We start from the raw sequence: 22947 nt of genomic DNA, 5'->3' as shown, positions 1-22947 counted from the left end.
CGTGGGAGACCCGCCCGTCCTCCCTGACAGCGGGGAGGAAGTGGAGGGCCATTTATCTTCCGGATTTTGTCAGGGCCTGGCCTGCCTCGTGCCGGCCCTTAATTGACTGGAAGTGCGCAGAGACGGGGCGGCGACGGCGGCGTGAATGCTTCAGGCAAAATAATTCTGCTGCTCCCCCCCCCCAGACCCTGTGGGAGAGCCCCCCAGCTCTGTCACCCCCCTCCCCAGTTTTGTGGGTGCCGATTTCTGCCCGGGGCTGGGTCCCTCTCCATCGGGACGGGGTTTGGGCACAGCCCCCCTGCCGGAGCTGCGCTCCCCGCTCAGCGCTGACATTGCCGTCCCGCTGCCGGGGCATGAAGGGCATCGCTGCGGGAGATAGGGACCTTATCTCCTGCTGCAGGGCTGCCCGGCGTGACCTCCTCGTGCCGTCCCCTCTCAGATTGTCACCTCTCCTGTGCCAAGGGGACCCGCGTGCCCCGGCTCCTCTCCTCGGGGGTAAGGTGTGATGCTAAATCACGTCGGTGTGCCCAGCCGCCTGTAACTAACGCCCTCCCCTGCGCTTGACGAGCTCTTCCCGGCGCGTTTGCTGTTCCGAATATTGTCGTAACATTTAAGCCCCTTTAAAAAAAATAAATAAAATTAGCAGAGCAGTCAGCAGATTGCTTGAGACGCTCGGGTTCTCAGTGGGAAGCTGCTCTGCGGCTGCTGCAGTTTAGGGGCAGGCGTCGTTGCCTCTGAAGGCAGCCACGAGCTGGCCTCGGCCGGGGCGTCGCGGTGCTTGGACCCCCGCGGGAGCTGGGGGCTGCCCCTTTCTTGCTGTCACTGCTGTGGCCCTGTTTGGGTTCCTCTGCGCTAATGCTGTTAAGCTGTGTAATGAGCAGCACGTGCCGGGGATGGCGATGGGGTTGGTGGGCACCGGTTGTGTTAAGTTTTTGTGGTTGGTCTGGAGCTGGGATGCTCCAAGTCTGGATTTCGGTGCGGTCGCACCAGCCCTCTCCCGGCCCGAGCCTCCCGTGGCGGCAGCGTGGGACTCCAGCGCTCAAATTAAAACCAAACTCAGCTTTCAGCGAATTTAAGAAACTGTGTTTCAAAACAAAGCTGTGCTAAATAAAGTGCGAGCTGCAGGCGGGCGCGTGCTCCGGCACAGCCCCACCGCGCTCCTTTATTCAGCTGCGGTCTCCCAGGGCTGCCGCTGCTGTCCCCGGCTGGAGCTGCTCCCAACAGCGGGTTTTGTGCCTCCCAGGGGTCTGATCTCCATCCACACTGAATGTGGGTCCTGGGGGGAGAAGGGGGTAGGAGCAGGGCCCCAAAACAGACAGATGTAATGGCATCGCCTGCAGCAGGGGGATCCCCATCACCTCGGTGGGGTGAAACCCTGCGGACCTGGTGGGGTGGAGGAGAGGGAAGGAAGGGAGGAAGGGTGGGGAGAGAGAGAAAGGGAGAAAGAAAGGGAGAAAGGGAGAAAGAAAGGGAGAAAGGGAGAAAGAGAGAGAGAAAGAGAGGGAGAAAGAGAGGAGAAGGAAGGAGGGAAGGAAGGAAGGAAGGATGATGAAAAAGGAAAGAAAAAAGAAAGAAAAGAAAAAAGAGAAAAGGAAAGAAAAGAGCAAACGGGAAAGTAAGAAAAAGAGAAATAAATAGAGAACTAGAAAGAAAGAAAGAAAAAGGAAAAGTGAGGACAGGAAGGAAGGCTGAAGGGAAGGAACAGCAAGAGGAAGCGAGAAAGGGGAAAGGCGGAAGGCTGAGGGGTGGTGGCAGTGACGGGGAGCCCCAGGGTCCCCTGAGCGTCACTGGGGCGAGGGCAGTGCCACTGCCCCTGCAGCCACCTGGGCACATCTCCCTCCCAGCACCACTAATCCAGCCTCAGCTAATCCTCCCACAGGTCACTGGGAGCTCACTGCGTTTCGTCCACTTCTCAAAATGCATCTAGAATTAATTAAAAAACAGCAACAGTGAATTCGTCCCATGGCAAAAGCATGTGGTGTGTTCCTTTGGGTGCTCCTATGGGGCTGCGGGGCAGGCCAGAGGGCGTGATGGAGGGACAGGCAGCTTATTGTGTCTCCAAATGCTCATCTTTCATTAAAAAGGAGGAGAGAAAGCCTGAACGGATGTAGGCAGTGTGGTGGGGAGGAGGACACGGACTGGGTGACCAGGCTGGGTTTGGCTGGCTGAGCCTGCAGCCAGCCCAAAACATCAGCTCTGTGAGCAACCTGCTGGGTCCCTTAGGCTTACAGTGAGCACGAGGTGGTAAATATTAACTGTCGGTAGTAATTTTTAGTAGTAACCTCACTAGTAACTGTCAGTGCCTATTTTGCTCTTCCCTTGGCTGTAAGGAAGGAGAGCATCTCCAGCAGCAGTCATGCTGAGTGCCCCCAGAAGCAATTTCTCGGTGTGCTGACACCCCAAAGAGTGACTGCGGTGCTTGAAAAATCAGCTTTGGGGATAAAAATGCTTGCGTCTGGATAGCAGCAGGTGGAAATACGGGATTTGGTGCATAAGATGGTGGCACATGTAGGTCTTCTTCCAGTACCTGGGAGGTTTGGGCAGTTTCTTAGTGCTCCTGCTTGCAGTGCAGGGCTTCTGCAGGGATCCCCAAGTCCCAGGCTGGATTTGGGGAGAATTTATGTAAAAGGAAATCTGGCAGATTGCTGCGAGTGGGGATGTTGCAGCCTGAGGCAGGCAGTGCCTGGCAATGCTCCCCAGTGCTGGCGACGATGCTGGGCCGGCCGCCCAGCCTGGGCTGCGTGCAATGGAAAGGGTGTGCTTGTCCCTGCGTGTCCCCAGGGCTCGCGCTGATTGCAGGGATCGAGCACATCGATCGGCACAGCGGGTACAGAGCAGGGTGTGCAGCCATGGGCCGGGCACCTCTGGGCTGGGGGGGACAGGGGCGTCGGGGTGTACCGCTGCCAGCAAGGTGGCTTCATCCCCTGAGAGACATCCCACATTGCTAAAAAAAAAGGGTGAGCTGTGGCAGAGGGGTTAGGGATCGCAATCTGTTCGGGGTGCTTGGGATGTACTCTTTCCATAATCCCTTCTGCAGCCTGGTGTGCTGGGGAGGGGGCAGCAGGATGTGGCTGGGTGCCCCCATCATGGGATGAGTTGGGCCAAACAGATGGGATCAAAACAGCCCCCCCCTTCCCCAGCAGCACTTGTCCCTTCCTAAGACTTGGCCACCGTAACCCACCCGTGACCGTAGATGGCTCCGTGTCCCAGTGGACCTGTTGGGAACGTTGCTCCTCAGGACATCTGCCCAGAGTGAGTGCCTTCCCGGGGTCGTCTCCAACCAGCTGCACGTTGGCCGTGTCCTCTCCCACCCCCGGGCAAGGGAAGGGAGGCTAAATCCACATCTCCCTGTGGTTTCCCTCGACCCCAAAAGAGTTGGTGCTCAGGAGGTCGGGTGACCGCTGCTGGGCAGCCGTCCATCTGGCACGGGTAATGTGAACTGCTGGAGCTGCTTTCAAGCGTACCTTTATTAATATCTCTCCATGAGGAAGGAGAGCAGCCTGGCCTCTCTGCTCTCTCCTCCAGCAACCTGACCCTGCTCCAACAGGAGAGCTCATGAGGAATGTGAAGCTGAGACGTCTTAAGAGACTCCAGTGCAATCCAAGGTTTCTCATCCGCTGGTTTCTTTGGGGTTCCCAGAAATGCCGAGTCTCCCCAGCAAGGTTTGCAGCATGAAAGAACAAATTTTAAGACCTCTTCCTTCCTCCTGTGTGGTTTTTTGGGAACAGCCTTGCCACAGAGGCAAGAGAAAGGGGATCAGGGAGGTCTTGCAGCCAGCACTCTAGGGGTGCCCTCCAGTCCGTTTGCCCAGGGAGGTAACGGCCGTGTCTTTGTTTTCTCATTGCAGAGCCTCTCACGGGATCCGCGTGGTGACGTGGCCGCCAAGACGTGGAAGCTTGGGACTCTCTTCCACCACAACAGAATTTGGGGGGTGGGCAGGGGTGGGCCAGGGGGACGCCAGGAGTCGTGAGACCCTTCATCTTCACTGTGGGCTTGGCTCAGGGATGACTGCAGGCAGAGTCAACCCCTACAGCATTGTGTCCTCCGAGGAAGACGGGCTGAGGTTGACCACCATGCCAGGAATCAACGGCTTTGGCAATGGGAAAATCCACACCAGGAGGAAATGTAGGAACAGGTTTGTAAAGAAGAACGGTCAGTGCAATGTGGAGTTCACCAACATGGATGACAAGCCGCAGAGGTACATCGCAGATATGTTCACCACCTGCGTTGACATCCGTTGGAGGTATATGCTCTTGCTCTTCTCCCTGGCGTTTCTGGTGTCCTGGTTATTGTTTGGGCTGATTTTCTGGCTAATTGCACTCATTCATGGAGATTTAGAAAACCCAGGTGGAGACGATACCTTCAAGCCTTGCGTTCTGCAGGTCAATGGCTTTGTGGCTGCTTTTCTGTTCTCCATTGAGACCCAAACGACTATTGGTTACGGCTTCCGCTGCGTGACAGAGGAGTGCCCGCTTGCTGTCTTCATGGTGGTTGTTCAGTCCATCGTGGGGTGTATAATAGACTCTTTCATGATTGGTGCAATAATGGCAAAGATGGCCAGGCCCAAAAAACGGGCCCAGACATTACTTTTCAGCCATAACGCGGTAGTGGCAATGAGAGATGGGAAACTCTGCCTGATGTGGAGAGTTGGGAACCTCCGGAAAAGCCACATAGTAGAAGCCCACGTACGAGCTCAGTTAATTAAGCCCAGAATCACAGAAGAAGGGGAGTACATACCACTTGACCAAATAGACATCGACGTGGGGTTTGATAAAGGCTTGGACCGTATCTTCTTGGTGTCCCCCATCACCATTCTCCATGAGATCAATGAAGACAGCCCGCTGTTCGGGATCAGCCGCCAGGACTTAGAGACGGATGACTTTGAGATCGTCGTCATCCTCGAAGGCATGGTGGAAGCCACTGCGATGACGACGCAAGCTCGGAGCTCCTACCTGGCTAGCGAGATCCTGTGGGGCCACCGCTTCGAGCCCGTCTTGTTCGAGGAGAAAAACCAGTACAAAGTAGACTATTCCCACTTCCACAAAACCTACGAGGTCCCGTCCACCCCCCGCTGCAGCGCCAAGGACTTGGTGGAGAACAAATTCCTCCTGCCGAGCACCAACTCCTTCTGCTACGAGAACGAGCTGGCCTTCATGAGCCGCGACGAGGATGAGGAGGACGATGACAGCAGGGGTTTGGATGACCTGAGCCCGGACAACAGGCACGAGTTCGACCGGCTTCAAGCGACGATAGCGTTGGATCAGAGGTCGTACCGGAGGGAGTCGGAAATATGACTCTTGGTCCTCTCTCTGACTTTTCCAAGGGTATTTTTTTCCTCCTCTAATCTCTTCCCCTACAACCCGCTCAAATTATGCAGAACAATGCAAGTGCCATAGGAATGCTTGAGAAATTAGTATTGTTCCTAGTTTTCAGTTTCATCGCAATAACCACTGAGCGGTCTGCAGGAGGAGACGGGGCAGGCACGGGCACTCCCCGCACCCTGGGGACGTGGAGGGGCCCCGGGCGTGTGCGTGCCCCGCACCAGCTGCAGGGCTGGGCTCTCCCCGCGGGGAAAGCGCGAGCGTTTTCTTGGAGCCGAGATCCAAAAAGAGGAAATATCAGGAAACAAATCTTTCTCTCTTTCTTTTCCTTTTCCTTTTTTTTTTTTTTTTTTTTAAACTGAGCAGCAACAACAAAAAAATTGCTCCTTCCAGCAGGCAGTATGATTCAGTTGCACAAGATCAACACTTGAAATAACATGCAATGTTAACGTACTTCTTTTTAATTTGGGGAAAAAAGGGAGGGGAGGGAGGTGAGAGGGTTTTTAATTTTTTCAACATAACATTTGGGAGACTGTTTACCAAAATAATAATGACAATAACAATAATAATAATAATAATAATAAACCTGAAAGGAGTGATTCGGTATTTTTTAAAAGTGAGCAAGGGAATGAATAAGTCACCAAGGTCCTTTGAGGGGTGACTTGCTGGGCAGATGCAAGAGCTTGAAGCCAAGACGGCATCCGATTTTCGGGTGTGTTTTTTTTCCACTGGCATGGCTTCATAGGCAGAAAATAGACGTAAGTGGCTGCAGGTCCGTGGCAGCAAAAGCGAGTAGCATAATTACTGGCAAAGTAGCTAATAGGGAAAAGCCAGACTGCTATAGAAAGAATCTTTGTAAACACAATAATTAGCCAATTTCTGGAAATATTGATCTTCAGGGTGGAAATTGGGTCTGGGGCATCAGCTGCTGAAGTGCTGTGTCTCTGGTGGGGAATTCATAACTTTCACCATAACTAGGATGAAATAATGAAAAGCACAAAGGGCAGACTAGAAAGCTCTCAAATTCAGGTATTTCCCCACTTCACAAAAAAAATTTATATTCTCCTTAGAAAACTCATTTGAAATGTGGAAATCCAGGTGAAATTTGCCTTGCTGGGTTGCATTTCTTCTAGCCCAGAAGCAGGATGAGAACTCTGCCCTGTCCGGGCACAGCAGTGCCTGTGCTGCCTCTGCTGGGCTGGGATTTATGAATTCCCCATTCACTGGAGAGTCCTGGTTCGGAGCCAGACGCTTTCCCAAAACCTAGAGATGTCAGTCAGGAAACCCACCGTGTCCTGCGCATCACCCTGTCCCCACGCCCCAGCCTCGAGGTGGATCGTGCCTTAGAGATGCAAACTCATCCCGCGCCCATCCTGCCCCGACCCCATCGCTCTGCCCCGCGGCTGCACCCCCATCCCACGGTCTGCTGCGTTTTGGGCTGCTCTTGACTGCTCGCTGGTTTGGTTTGCCATTTGCTATGCCACGAGGCGAACCACGCCGTGCATGGGAAGCCTCTGCTCCCTTTGCACAGAGGGAGGTTGGGCAGCTGCAGCCTTCTGCTCCCTATGTCCCAGTGCTGGTGCTCATCGGTGCTCCCCGTGCTGCAGGAAAGGCTGGGGCACCCGCCGGCATCCTGCACCCAACTCGGGTGGGTGCAGAAGGGCTGGGAGCAGGGTCCTCAGCAGCGTTTAGGCTCCATGGGCTTGTGGCTCTTTTCTCCCCCCAGCCCACAACGGGGAAGCCGTGTCCAGGGGTTGTAACTCGGCGACAGATGTCCAAATATCAGCAGCGCAGGCAGGGTCTGTCCTCTGCCACCATCTCCAGCTTTTTGTCAAAGAGGAGCCGCTGCCCCCTGCCCACCCCTGCCGCACAGCCTCTCTCCATCCAGATGGGGTCGGGGGCTTGGTCCCCACAACATTCCCTCCCCTCTCTGCTCCCACCTCCTATCCCACAGCTTCACCCCCGCAGCCCCACACTGCCCACCCAGGGGCTGGGGTATTTTTGGCTTCCCCTAACAAACATCCGCGGGGAAAAACCATCCCCTCCTCGGGCACCACTGGGAAATAGCCCGCCGGTTTGGCGCCGAGTACCCCAAATGGGCTGACCCCAAATCTGGGGACGTGCCATCAGGTGCTGGCAACAACGTTTGTGTTTCCAAGGCAGCGACCGTGGGCACCATCCCATTGCTGGTCCCTTTGCCCCTGGGGGGGATGGTTTTCGCCACCCGCTTTTTGCCCCACAGCATCTGGGGGGGGGGGGGGGGGGATGGGCAGGGCAACGGGGGGGGCAGAGAGATTTTGTGTGCGCACTACTTATTTATTTTTTTAAGAAAAATGCTTTTAAGTGGTTTTAGGTTCTTTTGAATAAATAATAACTGTGTAAAAAGGTGCACATCTTGCTGCTGTAGGATTCTCAGAGGGTTAATTTCTTTATAAATATATATATATCTCACAGTAAATATTTGTACAAAAATGAAAGAGAAATAGAGATGTCTTTAAGTAAATTATTGCTTTTAAAGAAACTTATATGATTGTACAGTGTTACCTGGGAGAATAGAATAATATATACAGATGTATTTTTAAACTATCGCATACGGGGCCATGGGGGGGCTGGGAAGAGCCCAGAGAGGCCATTTTGGGACCCTCCCCAGCTCCCGTTCACGTGCCCCCTCCCCAAACCCCGCTAGTGAGGCTCTAGCTCTGGCGAGTCGTCGTATCTGCACTGTATAGTCCTCGTCCCGGCCATGGGCGTGCTGGCACATAGTGTATAAATATTATTTTTGCCTACCCATGAGTGCTCGGAGCTCTTGGGCGTTTTACTGCCATCAGGGAGCACGGTGAAGGCTGCCCAGGAGGCTTCCTTCTGGCGGCTCCTTGGTGGTTTTATCACACGCATCGTCAAAGAGCGGGGGGGGGGGGGGGGGGGGGAAGCAAAAAGAAGCCCCAAAGTGGTGGATGTTCCTGGGAGGGGGCTGAAAATGCACGGGGATGCTCTCAGGGTGCAGGTTTTGGTGTCTGTGTGGAGCAGGGACAGAGCAGGACCTGCGAGGTGGGTGCTCAGAGCCAACCTTGGGGGGCTCGTCCCCCAAAACCGCCCCCAGCCCAGGCTGCTCCTTCCACGGAGCCCCCGTTGGCGTTAGGCTCGATCCTTGCAGGACAACGGCGGCGACCCCGCTAATCCTCTTGGCCAGCATCCCGCACAGCTCGCCCCTCGCCTCCGAAGAGCACCCGCTGCCTCCAGAAGATGCTTGCCCCGAGCCTCCCCCCGCGGCCCCGCGCCATGGCACGAGGAGTCCCCGCTCCCGGGGGTCCCCGGGGCCTGGAGCCGTCGGGACGAGCCTTAGCTTCTCATCACCGAATTTAGTGCACTTAGTCTTTAGGGCTGGGACAATCACTTTAGCGCTTAACCTTTCGCGACGCGGTGCCTGCTTGACCTTCAAACCTTTTGTAGGAAATGAATTCAGAGCCACCTTTTCTATCTTTAATAAGGCAGAACAAATACGTTTATTTTTAAACCCTCCTGCTCTTTCCTTTCCTCTTGTGCTGACAACCAAAAGAGCCCCCCCACCCCCACCCCCCACCCCGTCCTTCTCCATTTCTTGCACGCCGAAACGCAGCGCTGCTCCAGCGCGCGGCCGGATCCTGCTCTGCCCCCAGCCCCAATTCAGGGATGCTGCCACAGGGGGTTGGCGCAGGGCCGGATCCGGACGCCCGCCAGCTGTGCACATCTGTCCCGCTGTCCCCTCCCGGGTGGGCGCCGCCTCCGCCACCTCGGAAAAAGCCCCATCTTTTCCTCCCCCCACCCCAAAAACGCACTTCGGGGCTCCCCCAGGCTCAGCCCCACGTGGTTTGGGGACCGAGGCAGGCCACCGGTTCGCACGGGCAGGTTGGCAACTGGGAGCACTGATTTCCCAGGGGGTAAAAGGCAGAGCCCGTTCGCTGGGGCTGTGGTGACGTGCAGCGGTAGCGAAGCTGATGGATGCAATGGAAGTCTCTGTACCTTCTCCACCTCCGGTGTTTCTCTGTCTCATTGCACATATATTTGAGATATATGTGACAATGTATATATATATTTGTAAAATGTATTTCAAATGACAAAACTGGCCAATTTTATGTTATTTTAAATATATTATATATATTATATATAAGTCTCCAAAAGATATAAATAGACTAGAGAAAATAATATAAATATGTAATAAATGTATTTTGATCTATTTAAAATATCTCGCGTCATGCTGTATATTTTAAAGATCGCAGGGAATTGTCTGGCTGTAGCATACCTGAAGTGGGATTTATAGGCTGCCAGTTGTCACATATATATTTTATATGTGCAGCAAACTTTGAGCAAGCCTTAGGGTTGGTGGGACAGTGCTGCCCAGGAGCTGGCTAGGACAAAAATGGGTGGGTTTTAGGAGTTTTCAAGTAAATTCCTGTCCTGCTGTTTCTAGGTAGGAGCAGAAATCCCAAGTTGAATCTCAGCCCTTCCCAAGGAGAGCTGATGCCTGGGAACGTGATGGGATTGTGGGGTGTGCAGGGCACCAGCCTACCGGGACGGAAAGGATGCTGAGGACGCATCAGCGAGATGCACCAGCGAGCTCGTGCAACCCCAAATCAGCTGCTGAGGTAGCGCAGGGACCGGATCGGAGCGGCTCAGCCATGCAGGGAGCCCGGAGATGGGAAAACCATGGCTGGCGGCCGGGCAGAAAGAGCCCAGTCATCCGAGGCTGGCCCAACAAATCTTCCCTGAGCAGCCTTGGCCGCCCTTGAGCTGCACGAGAATCTGCTTCCTAAGGGCACTGCCTCCTCCAGGGACGCTGTGCCGTGTCCAAGTGCCAGCTTAAATGTCTTTAGCGGTACGTCACGGGCGAAGGAAGGCAGAGGGAGCATGAGGGACATAGTGTGCGGGGAGGTTAATTGCCTGGTGGACGGGGAGCCTCCTGGATTAGCCATCCTGGAACTCCCTCCTCGCTTTGCTTCTGCAGGGAATGGTGCTTGTGTACCGAGGTCATCACGGAGGAGTTATTCATCATAATTTCTCCAGCTGGTCACTAAATGAGGCTGGGCAACCGATGACCGACAGCTTCCAGCTGCCGATGCTGGGCTGGGTCCGGCCAGCTCCATCCCTTCCCCCACTGGGAGATTTCTGGTTATAAAAATAAAAAATAAAAAATTATCTCTGCCAGCCACTCGCTCTAATCACCAAAGGTAGGGCCTGGGCTAAGCATGATTTAATAGCGCAGCCTGTTTAATTTATCAGGGGGGAGACTGAGAGGTGACTTGATTACAACATTTGTCATGGGGAGAAAACACTGGTACAAAGAGGTAACTTAATCTACCAGGGAAAGGCATAATAACAACCTCTTCCTGGAAGCCCAAGCCAGACAGATCTATCTTAGAAATAAGGAGCGATCTTTTAATAATGATTAGCTATTAGAACAAGCTACCGATCTCTGTCTCTTAATGCCTTTAAATCTGCACCAGATGCTTTTCTGGAAGCTTTGCTCTTGCTGAGGAGCAGAGCAGGGCTAGTTGGGAAAGGTAATGGGCTGTTACAGACACACAGGAGGTGAGACGGAAACCTCCCTGCTCTCCTCGAAAACACGGGCTGGATCTTGGGGGGCAAAAGTGCCCCGGGGAGGGCAATGGGGGGTCCTGCAGGCTGGTCCTGGGGATGAGCCCCAGCCTTGCCAAGCTCCTGTGCCTCTGCTCCCAGGGTTTGCTCTCCCCTGTTTCAGCGGCTCCTCACGCACTACAAAAGCCATTGCTTCGTTTGTGGAAGCATTTAATGATTCGGGAGCCAGCAGCTCCCTGGGGACGGTTCGCACTGCCTCGATAATTCCTCCCTCGGTGGCTGCTTGTAGCAGAAATCCCTGGGGAGCCAAGCTGATGCTGGCACCGCAGGAAATTGGCTACCGGGATGCTTGGTCCTTGCTTTACTTCTACTCCGACCACCCTCATCTTCAGGGCAGGCATGGGCAGGGTGTTTTTTGGCAGGGATGCTAGCGAATACCCCAGGGATCGCTGATGGGCTGCAGAAGGGAGGCTGTGCAGCTGCCAGAGGCATTGGGGCTGTTTCTTAGATGACAACCTCTGCTTTCAATAATCAAGATGTCTTTAATTGCTAAAACCCTCTCTTCTCTCACCAATGTAGCAGCCCAAGCTGACCGCCCTCCTGCCTCTTTCCCTTTGGCTTCAGAGGACCAGGGCAACTCCCCAGATTCCTTCAGATCCCCAGGGCAGATTCCTGGTGTTTTCATCCCCTTGGATGGGCTCGGCTCAAATATTCCTCCACTGAAAGCTGGGTGCGACGATCCCTTGGCCAGGCAGGGAGCAGGCAGGAGGGTCTGTGAGCCTCTGCTAGCTCTGGATTCCCACCAGGATGGGGCTGGTGAGGGGCTGTGTGCTGTGTGTTGTGTGTTGTGTGCTGTGTGCTGCAGCAGGGCTGGGTCGAGCACGATCGCCCCCACGGCTGCGGCTCCTTCTCCCAGGCAGGGATCAGTCGGATGGGCCCTGCCATCCAGCATCGGCATTACTGTGGGTGTCCGGCTCCTTTGGGTTGGATCAGTGCCAGGCAGAAGCTCTCCGAGCCAAATCCCTCATTTTGGAAAGGTGGAGGCAGGAACTTCACCCTGACCCTGTGGCAGTGCAGCTCCTGCACGCATCCTGGGTGCGTCCTCCCTCCTGGCCACGTCGCGAGGCTCAGACCCTACAAACCTCTCCTCCTTTGCTCCTTTGCCCACTCAGATTGCCCCTGCACCAGCCCAGGCACCCGGGAGCAGCTCGGGTACCGCGGGGCGATACCCAAGGATGCTCGCTTGTCGCTGGGGGTAGCCATGGCAACGGAGCAGCATCCCTGCTCTCCTGCCAGCAATTTGCTTTTTCATCCTGCATTAAGGTGGACCCTCTCCGGCTCCTTTCTCCCAAGCCGAGAGCTCTCCCACTGAGGGTTTCGCTCTCCAGCTCTTCGTGTCCCATCTCACCCCGTCCCACGCTGGTTTATCCCCGCTCCGTAACGGGGTGCCGATGGGGAGCCGTCCCCTGCAGCCTGCGGGGTGGCTGGGAGCACGGCGCCTGGAGTTTCTCCTTAACACACGTTTATGAGTGTCAGTGGGACAAAATTAAGGGTTTTCCTTATAGTTGTTGCTAAAAGGTCGCTGTCAAGGTTAAAATCTTGAATACTATTTTTTTTTAATTGTAAAAGGCCTCTGTTAGTAATAACACACTGGCTTATTAATGTGGATTGAATTTTTCAGTACTGAATGTAATTATCACCCTTTAAGTACTTTGTTCACCTTTCACATTTCTCTCCGCTTGGGGAAGGCAAACACATGAGTCAGCGTCCCTTTTTCTGTCGGTTTTAGGCAGTTTCTGTGACAAGCCGTCGTGAATCAGCACAACGCTGCCAAGTTCAGGTCGCAAACGCCCGCCACGACGCTGCTCCTGGAGAACACGGCGCTTTAACGCAGGCGAAGGAGAGACCCCTCCTGGTCCCGGGCTTCAGGGAAAACCCCTAAACCAACAGATTTTGGAGTCAAATCAGGCATGGTGATGCTGCTTTAAGGGAAGACAAGCAGGAGGGTTTCTGATCGGATATCAGGGCTGCGGATGGGGAGGGAAGAGGAGATATGTCCGGGCTGGCAGAGCAGAGCCCTTTCCCCAGACATTCAATGCTTCCCCTCCTCTTCCCCTCCAGCTGGCACGTTCATTTTGGCAATACCCTGTCAGCGTGTAATTAACCCTCTCCTCTTTGCTGCCTGATTGCCTGATGACCCCAAGCAACTCGCCCGTCCCGCAGGCTGGGGCGTTTCTTGCTGTCCCCTTCCAAAATAGGGTCCCTGCTCGCAGGGCTGCAGCACCCACGTGGGGTCTGGGGTGGGGATGCCGGGCATTTGGGGACATCATTAGGGTGCTGAGAGGGGGGTGACCCCGTGGGGCTGGCCCTGGCAGCCCGTTCTCTGGGGGATGGCACCCCTGCCTCGTGGGCTTGCTGTCCGTTTGGGTTCGTGGCTGACTCAGCCCCAGATGGTTGCTGCGAGCGCTTATATAACGGCATGTTTTGGTGGGGGCCGGGACGCAGTGAGCGGCGAGGAGGTGGGCGCGGGGGCGAGGGAGGGAACAGAGCTAAAGATAAGCCTGGCAGCTCTGGCACTGCTTCGCCAGGCCCCCGGGAGCCGGCAGGGGAAAGGCGCTGGGGATCGGGCGCTGAGCTCTCAGCCACGGCCCCGCTCGCTGAGACGGAGCGCAGCATCCCGCTGCCAGCGCCGTTCCCCTCACTGGTGCCCGCCGGGCACCTTTGCAGGGCTACGTTCCCCAAATTGCTCTCCAACAGCACAGAAATCACCCCCATTCCTTAAAACTTTTTTATTTTATTATTTTTTCCCCATGTTTCCTCACCTGGGAGCGGCAGGGAAGTGGCTTTGCCCCGTCCCGGGGCTGCACCAAGCTGCACAGGGCCCCCCGCAGCCTTCATCCCCACCGCTCTCCTCCTCCCACACCCTCCGCTTTGCTCTACCTGCCGACCAGCACCGAAGCGCGCGATTGTACCAGAAAACTGATGTTTATTCCTCTTAAAGGGATGTTTTGGGTGACCTTTGACCTCTGTAGAAGTCTTCCTCTTTTGCCCAGTTTACAACTTCAATGTAAACACAGAGATGACCCCTTGTTTTTTGGGAATTTTATTTTAATGCTCTGGAGATTTGCTAAATAAAAATGATTCTAACGTGAAGGACACGCTGGGTGACGGCCTTTCTCATGCGGATGCCTGCGGGGGCTTGGGCTGGGCCGTGAATAACTACAGCCCCTGCTCCGTGCCCGGGCAGGCACTGCACGACCCTCAGCATCGGGGCTAACCCCAAAACCCCAGGGGTGGCTTTTATTTGGCTGGAGCTTCCTCTGGAGGAGAATTCTCCAACGCCAAGGGGCTGGGGCTGGATTTGACCCCCAAATACCCTCTCTGCCCTTCAGCAGGTGTTTGAGTTTGGCCAAGAACATGTGTATGGAAGCAACATAAAGAAGTTTTGGAGGCTGCTGGCAAGCGTTGGAGCAAGGCGAACCCAGAGGGCGAACCCTGCCCTCTCTGGGCAGGGGGGCCACCAGGAGCAGCCCCCGGCCGTGTCCCACCAGCTCGACGTCGCCGGCCGAGGGCTCCATACGGCAGCACGGCGATGATGCTGTGCGGGGGCGACGGCAAGAACAGGCGCTCGGTGTCGGCAGGAGGCAGGAGGAGCGCTGCGGGCTGGTGGCAGCGCTCAGATGGTAGGGGGAAGTCCGCAGCTCCTGATAATTAGGAGAAAGACTAAATAAATCGCTTTGAAAAGACAATGTCGGAGGGTGGGGTGGGGGGGGAGAAGCTCAGGCCTGGGCTCCTGCCAGCCGTGGATTTGCAGCGTGCTCCCTCCCACGCTGGATGGGAGGAGAGGGGCTTCGTCCCCCGGACAGGTTGGGGTGGCCACGCTGCAAGGGCTGCGGTGACAGCCGGCACGCGGGGGGCTGGCGGTGGCATCGCTGGCTGTGCCAGGGCCGTGGGGACGGGTGGGGGGTGTCTGGGTGCCCCCTGCCATGCAGGTCCCCGCATCGCCCCCCCAGGACACGTCTCCGTCCCGCAGCCCCTGATGTGGAGAGGACTGGCCTTACGGGGAGTGGGGATCTGGGGATTACGCTGCCAGAGTCTGACCAGCCAAAAATTGTTAAAAATCAGAATATCCGTAGCTCAAATCCAGCTTAAGAGTCAAACCAATCATCCAAACCATCTGCCTCGCCATTGAAGATAATACTACTTTTATTGTTTCCGTAAGCTGCTAAGCAGCTTTTCAACAACAAAAAAAAAAACCAACCAACCAACCAAACAAAAAACTCTCTGCTGGGACATTTGCTGCAGTGGGACAGCACCGGGGTCCTGCTGGCATGGAGAGGCAGGGCACGGCGCGGTGACAAGGGGGATGTGGTGCACGGGGGACAGCAGGGATGGTGCTAGGGTACGTGGCATTGCTCCCACACCACGGGGGAACGGCTGATGCCCAGCTGCCTCCCCAGCAAAGCGGCTGCTGGAGGAGGGGTCGCAGAACCAGCTCCCCTCCAAGACATCCCCAAAGGTCTCCGGAGGCTCTGGCAGCCGGGGGTGATGCGTGACAGCCTGTAATCGGAGCCGCCCTCGCCGCTGCCCACCTGACCTTCTCCCAGGGGTATTCTTAGCCCGCCGAGAGCAGCCGGGCAGAGCCGAGAGCTTTCCATCTGCAAGGCGGCCCCGGCTGCGGGCCAGGCGCCGGGCAGGGGAGAGGATCTGTGCCTGCTCCCAGCCCCAGGGAGAGGGGCTGTGCTGAAGGCTTCGGGCCGCCCTCCAAACCCATCCTCTGACCCCTGTGCTGCCCCTCGCAGCCTGTGCTGTCCCGTGGGGGCACCTGCCCCAGGTTCCCCTCTCCAAACCCCTCTCCTCCAGCAGCCTCTCGGGGAAGACGAGCTGCAGGCCCTAGTCCCATCTCTGGCTGCTCCACTTTACGAAAGCATCACCTATTTTCCCTTAATGGCATCCTTCCTGACAAATAATTAACAGCCCTGCAGCCCATGGATTTCAAAGCAGGACATTGATGGTGACAGAAATGTCCAAGTCCTGTTGTTTGCCCCATCCTGAAGGAGCAGGACACGTGTCTGGGTTGAGGACATGGCTGGGGTGAAAATTCTTTGCTGCCCATGAGTCTGCATTGGTGCCACCCGTGCGGTGAGAGCAGGAGGGCTTCGTAGAGAAACCAGCCCAAGGCACTCAGGTTATATATCCGTGCTGGCGTCTGGCTGCTCCTCCTGGCTCTGCTTGGGATGAGCTTGCTTGGAGAGATTATTGCGCAGCGGAAGACACACCTGAACCAAAATCAAGTTGCCCTCACGTGGAAATAAGGAAGGAGAAAGAACTGAGGGAAGAGGAGAAAGCCAACAGGAAATTGTGCCTCCAAAGGCTTCCGAGCTCTGATTTTCAGTGCCTGGCCCTTCTCTTCCCCAGGAGAGGCGTGGTGCTGCCAGCTCCCTGGGTCTGCCAGCAGCCCTGTGTTTCCAGCCGGGGGGGCTCTGGTCTCCGTGTCACTCCTGGACACTGTGTCCTCCTGGACACTCGGCTCCTTTGTGTGGTCCCCAGGGCCGGCCCCATCCCTCCCCACTGCCCGGGGCTCGCCCGGGGGACCTGGCTTGCAGCCGGCAGCCACACCACCGCCTCCTAATTAGGGAGAGCTGCGATTAGTGGCACACCAGCACAGTGAGAGAAGCCCTGACCTGTCAGTCTTGTCCGCCTCGCAGTGTTAACCTACAAGGTCCCTGACACTTCCCCTAACGAGCCCTGAAAGGCGCAGTGCTTGGAGCAGGGCGCACATCTCGCTCCCAGAACCGATCCCACCTTGCGTGCATGCAGTCAGCTCCTGTGGGTCGGCTCAGCACTAAATATCTGCAGAATTTCATCCCGAAGAGCAGCAGGGTCATTTCATACATGGGGAGACTGATGGGTGGTACCCACAAATGTCATTTTGTGTGTGCCTCTGTGTGCTTTCTCCATGCAGTAGTGCAATGGTCGTGCCGAGGAGGGCAGCACTTTGTGCCTGTACCCCTTCTGCTGCATGTTTCCAGCCCTGTGCATGAACACAGCCCCTTTCATCTCGACATCAGAGATCTCCAAAACCACGATCCAGGGAAACGCGGCTGAAAGGCACTGGCAGGGTCAGTCCCTTGGCGCTGTGTTAGGATCGATGCAAGCACTGCCGGAGGGGTCTATAGATTTCCATATGCCACAAGCCATAAAGCAGCCCCCAAAGCCCCTGCGTCAACACAAATCATCTGCTGTATACATGACAGCAGGCCACAGAAACCATGCAGAGCAGCAGGCAAGGCCAGGATTTGCTCCACATCCCTGCTAGACAAGGAAATGCAGTCATGGGCTCCCTGCTCAGCGAGGCTGGGGCCAGCATCACCCCACGGACTGCGAGAGAGAGCTGCTCCCACGTCTTCCACCTTCATCCTCCTGCCACAAGCGGTATTTGCTGCTCCGAGCTGCTCCGAGCAGGTCCTCGGCTGCTGGTGCGGTGCCTGGGCACCCCAATGCCATTTCTGAGATGCTGGCAAGCACCCCTCAGGAGGAAAGCAGCGCAGCCAAGCCTGGAATGGCCTGCTGGGGCAGAGGAGGCTCCTTCCACACGTGCATCACGTGCTGGGATTTATATAAAAGGGTATTCTTCGCAGGCTCACAGCCCACAGCTTGAATCCCCCAGGCTTAGGGAGAGCCCCAGCCGCTGCCACGGGGCACTTGGCTCCCTTTGGGGTCAGGCTGGACCCATGCAGCAGGTGACACGGCAGGGCTCGTGGTCACTCGTGTGCGCCAAGTGATGCTGCACGTGCCTCTAGCACTGCCTGCACCCCCAGCAGCAGCACAGTGCCCTGGTCCCTCTCCTGATCCCAAGCTTGGAAAATTCAGGTTTTGTTCCTCGTGTTCCCATGGCGCCACTCGGCAAACAAACCCCCAGCCCCATGCATGCCCCACCTCCCCATACCCCAGTGCAGCTCTGCTTCCCCGGGAGCTTCCTTCAGCCGTGGCCACTGCTGTGCGCTCCCCAGGCTTTGATTAACTCCAGGCTCCGCTCTCTCCGCAGCCCCCTGGGAAATGAAAGCCTCTGGTGATGCACATCGAGCCTGAGGTTGGCTCCTGGCTATTGCCAGCTTCACCTGCTCCTTTTGGGGGTTGAGGGAGCAGGAGGCTCCAAAAATCCCTGCTCAGGACCAAGGCCAGTCCAAGCACCTCATCTGAGCACCCCTCAGGCAGGGCAGGAACATGGACCCGGCTCCCGCGCCAGGCCCCTGTGTCCTTGTGCTTTTTGGAGTCAGCAAGAAGCTCAAGTTTCCCTGATGTGTCCCGGGGACCCTAAACATTTATTGCTACGTCCAAGCCTGCTGAGATTTGGCCTCCTTGATAAACTAGCTAACTCAGACGTTATCTCATCTGCCAGGCCAGTGGCTCTACTGGGATGGGATGGGGCTCTCGGTCACTGCCCAAACCCAACCCGGGATGGAAACCACAGGGAAAGGAGGAGGCAAGCTCGGTGATGGAGACTGCACAGGTCATTGGGAAACGGGGCTTCCCCTGCCGCCACCCTTGTATGTCACCTTGGTCACCTCCCTCAATGCCCATGATTTAATTTCACCAAAACCTGGATTCTGGGCGCTAAATCCAGCGTCAAAGCAAAGCCACTGGTGTTGACTCCCCAGGCCGAGCTGCAGAGCCCTGTGCCGCCCTCCCCGCTCCGCGGTGCCAAGCGCTCCTCGGGCGCCGTCACCTGATCTCCGCATCCCGCTCCAAGCCCGGACAAAAATAAATCCGGGAGCGCTCTGGCAAGGCGGGCGCGAGCTGAGCCCATTGTTCCAGCGATAATGCTGGTTCCCAGTGAGTGATCGAGCAGAAATGCAGATATTCCCCGCGCCTCGCCAGCCTCCAAACCGCGGCTCAGCCTCCAGGAGTGGCTGGAGGCGTTTGCTGCCCTGCAGCCCTCAGCCAAGCAGGAAAGGATGCGTTGTTTTTTTCCCCCCTGTGTGAAATATCTCGTTGATGGAAAGTTCCTTCCTTGTGGGCAAGGCCGAAGTTTCCACATGGATTGTTATTTTTTTTTTCCTTGGAAGTTTATTTAACTGGAAGGGGAAAAATGCCCTCACTTTGAATGTTGGGAAGGAGAAGTCCGAACCTCCAGGCCCCGTCTCGGCTGGGGACATCACCCTGGCAGGGCAGCATCCTTAAAACTCAGCTACAGGGAACTGGCACCTCCTCGCAGCCACCACGTCACTTCCAAGCATATAGAGCCCATGGAAGGTCACACCGAGGCCTGCCAACTCATTTCAGTTGTGACCCAAGGCAGCGCTTGGTGCCGAGGGGACACCACAGAGTCTCCATGCAATGGGGAGGACCAGCAATTTGGGGTCTTCTTCAGCAGTCATCCAGGACACCTGCCACAAGCCAGCCCTGCAGCAGGGAGTCACTGATTCCCTGGTACGTGCTATGTTTCCATGTGTCCTTGGGGGTTTGCAAAGTTTCCCTCGCATCCCCAGTTCCTCTGGTGATGCTGAATGGCTGCAGAGGCTCTGCTCAAAAGGATCCTCTCCTGCCACTGCCGCAGGCACAGAGCTGGCCAAGCTCAGCCCCTTCCTAGACCCTGCACGAAAAGCCCTGTGAAGGCTTTGCCACAGGAGCCTCCTGCCAGCAGAGCTGAGACGTGGGCTTCAGCTGCACCTCCTGGTGCTCCAGGTGGCCAAGCGCCTTCCAAGGCCCCTGCCCGGAGCTGGAGACATCAAAGTCCCCCCCGACACACTCCTTCCAAACAGCCCAGCGTGCTCATGGCCTGGCGTGGTGATAAAGCAGGAGAAAAAGCCAGATCTGAGCAGCGAGCTGAGAGAGAAGGCTGCAAAAACAGAGCCATGGAGAAAGCAGGAGCACAGCCCCTTGGCATCCCTTCCCTGCTGCTCCCCTTGCTTTGCAGTGTGCCTCAAGCTCCGCATGCCTTGGCCTTACAAAGGGACGGTCCCCTGGAGTCTGCTGGGCCCCATCCTGACCACGTGCATGGCGGTTTGGACTTCGGTGCACCCACCGAGGAGCCTCCCGTTCCCACTGTGACATGCTGGGGACAGCACGAGGCACCAGGGGAAGCGGCTCCCCTTTCCCAGCACGGCCACGGGATGAAAGTCCTGCCTGTCCCCACCCCGTGCTGGCTTTTACACCCCGCTCCCCCAGGCCTGAGTTCCCTCACCCCCTCCCCAGGCCATACCTGCTGCTTCTTCTGAAGGCGTCATGACTTCACTGCCTATTTTTATCCAGCCCACTGCTAAGTAAAAGCAGAGTTGACACTGGCTTTTGTAGAGAAAAAAAAAAAAAGAAAAAAAAAAGTCATTTTTCTTATTGTGTGGGAAAAGATCCATGGGTTGGGTTTTCTTTTTCTTCCCCCTTAACTTGGAGATCTCCCAAAGCAAACAAGTGCGGTTAACTGGAAAATAGGATGATTCACCAGTCCCCTGGGCAGATGGTACCCGGGTCCTCTATTCTCCAGCTCCTGGCAAGGGAAAATGCCCCCTGTAAAACTTAAAATAGACGATCCTGTATTCATCACGGGATCTGTTTTGCAAAGCCGGCGTGTCTCGAGTGACCTCCTCCACGCACCCACACCACTTGGCTCGCTCTGCCTTGGTGCACCAGAGGGGCACTTTGGGGTGTGCGGGGACAGATCGGGGGCATGGGAGGTTTCCGAAGGCTGCAGCCTGCCTGGGGATGCTCAAAGCAGAGCTCTGGGTGACATCCCCAAAGGGATGGAGCAGCCTTGAGCTGCCCCAGGAGGTGCAGCAAAGCTGTGGCTGTGCGACGTGGTGTCTCGTCCTTGTGGAGCATCTGCTGTGTGATGCCCTTGCTCCGGGGTGCCGAGAAGGTGCTGATACATGGAAAAGCTGGTCGGGAGGTCCCCGTGGGTGACCAGAGCAATGGAGCAACATTTGTCTTCCCTGCAGCCTCTGCTACATGCCACGTGGAGATGGTTTCTCCACGGTGTGACCCAAGCCCCATCTGGGCAGTGCAGTGCTGCCCTTCGCGGAGAGGCAAGGCCTGTTCCTATCTGCCCCCTCCTGTGGGCAATGGGGCCGATCAGGCTCGTTGCATCTTATTGTTTTCCCCTTAAGGACACACGAATTTTGGCCTCACCAGCAGCAGGGCTGCCACTGCAAGGTGGCCTCATCTCGGGGGCATCCTGAGCCAGCGACGGGCTTTTGAGGGGCGTTGGGCATCGCAGCCCCAGAAGCACATCCCGTGGGGAGGTGTTGGACATCGCCAGTGCCCTGCTGAGAACTGGGAGGTGGAAGAGGCTGGGGAGAAAGAGGGAGCTGAGCAGATCTCAGGGTGACAAGACTGAGCTGCTGGATCCCCATCGGGAGAGGGGCTGTGCTCAGGCTCTGCTTTTCCCTGCCCGGGTATTACAACACACAGGAGCCTGATGCACAGCCCGAGAGGCCAAATTCCCAGCACTTTAAAACTCCCCCTTGGAAGATTTTTGGCTTCTCGAGGCCCAGGCTATTTCTGGCGGCACTCGGCAGGGTGTTTTTCTCTTGCTTGGTAGCGAGGCAGGGCTGAACAAAGCGCTGAGCTCTGCCTCCTCAGGGACAGCCCCGCGGCCTCTCAGCCTGGCCAGGGCTGGCAGTGCCACCACGAGCCCGGGCCCCCTGCCTGCTCTCCAGGCCAGGGACGAGCTCCCCAAGGTCTTGAACCGCTCATTGCATGAGCCAGAAACACAGAAAGTTTCTTCCTGCCTCTGGCCCTTAAAGCAGGACTTTTCAGACCCAAAAAAGCCACAGCCCCTGCTCCTCGCAGCGGGTCTCGTGCTGCGCCCTGCGCTTTCTCCTGCCTCGCTGCTGGAGGAAGATCAGAGCCTGCTGGGCTGCACAAGTACTTCAGCTCCTAAGAGGGCCCTTGGGACAGGAAGAATGAGTTTTTTTATTTAAAGCCAGCCAGAGCTGATAAGCCTCAAAACAAGTGGCAGCCGATAGCAGTGTCACCTCATCCACATTGCCACAGCTGCTCTGGGCATTTTTATCAGCTTTGCCCTCCTCCTGCTGCCTCAGTCTTTTATTCAGATGCACCCACTCACCCCCCTCATCCCTTGGGGTAGGCAGCAACCTGCTGCTCTGCTGCCCACTCCTCCTCCTCTGCCCACATAGGAGGCTGTGACAGCCGCTGGGTCACCCCTGGGCACGCCCGGAGAGGGATTAAGGGGAGGAATCCCATTTGTGATGCCAAATCAAATACCTTGAGTAAATCATGCTGTTTTAAGAAAAGCAGCAAAAAATATAAAAAATAAAATAAAAAAAAATGAAAAGAAAAGAAAAGAAAAGAAAAGAAAAGAAAAGAAAAGAAAAGAAAAGAAAAGAAAAGAAAAGAAAAGAAAAGAAAAGAAAAGAGAAAAGCAAGCACGACCCAGGTGTTCTGGTTTGGCAGAGTTGGGGGCACCCTGGGAGCAGGAGGTGCTCTGTGGGGCGGGGGTGAGGGATGGTTTTAGGGCTGCGATTGCTCCTCTGAACCCCCTGCTCCCTGTGAGTGGCTGGGACATGTTGGCTCTGCAGAAGGCTCGGATTTTGCACAGATGTTCAACAGAGCCAGGATGTTGAACATCTTTCCTCCCCAGCTCGGCGTCGTAGCCCCTGCTCTGCACCAGAGGTGGGTGGTCTCTGCTCCGCACCGCGTGCCTGGAAAGGGACGAGATGTCCGCTGTGAGCATCCCTGCGTGGGGAGCTGGCAGAGGTGCAAGCATCCCGGGGCTGGGATTTGGGACTGCTAGGAGCCATGCTGGCCACGGACTTTTTCTGGTCTGGCTGCAGATCAGAGCACAGGGATCTGGCACTCGGGATCCCAAACTGCCCCACGTCCTCACATCGCACCCCGAACTCACCCCCAGGGGACTCCTTGCTTGGATGCAGTCCCCAGCTGAGCCACAGCGGCCTGGCGGCCACCAGTTCATGTCTCTCTGGAGGGGTGAAGGCAGCGGGGGGGCCCCTTTGCTCAGACCCCAGGCTGGGAGTGGTGGCAGGTACCATGGAGAGTGGGAACAGGGAGCCTCTGCGACAGCAGTGCTGGGGTGTGG

General features: G+C 56.2%; 1 protein-coding gene across 2 annotated transcripts in view; it reads left to right on the top strand.

Annotated features, from left to right (window-relative positions):
* The window catches only part of LOC121078555 (ATP-sensitive inward rectifier potassium channel 12), a 35517-nt gene extending 22709 nt beyond the window's left edge, over positions 1-12808 (top strand). Inside the window, exons 2-3 of one of the 2 annotated variants that reach the window (XM_040574856.1) lie at positions 3848-5324; positions 12682-12808. In XM_040574856.1, the coding sequence (XP_040430790.1) occupies positions 4005-5294 (1290 nt within the window). In that variant the 5' untranslated portion in view covers positions 3848-4004 and the 3' untranslated portion in view covers positions 5295-5324; positions 12682-12808. Of the gene's footprint in view, positions 1-3847; positions 7534-12681 lie in introns of those variants that run through there. The other variant, XM_040574855.1, reaches the window with a different exon arrangement.
* Positions 12809-22947: the final 10139 nt, after the last annotated feature.

This window comes from Cygnus olor, chromosome 15, assembly GCF_009769625.2.
Source record: "Cygnus olor isolate bCygOlo1 chromosome 15, bCygOlo1.pri.v2, whole genome shotgun sequence".
In the NCBI taxonomy this organism is placed as follows: Eukaryota; Metazoa; Chordata; class Aves; order Anseriformes; family Anatidae; genus Cygnus; species Cygnus olor.
The sequence above is the reverse complement of the archived record's forward strand: the minus strand, read 5'-3'. Positions and strand labels throughout refer to the sequence as shown.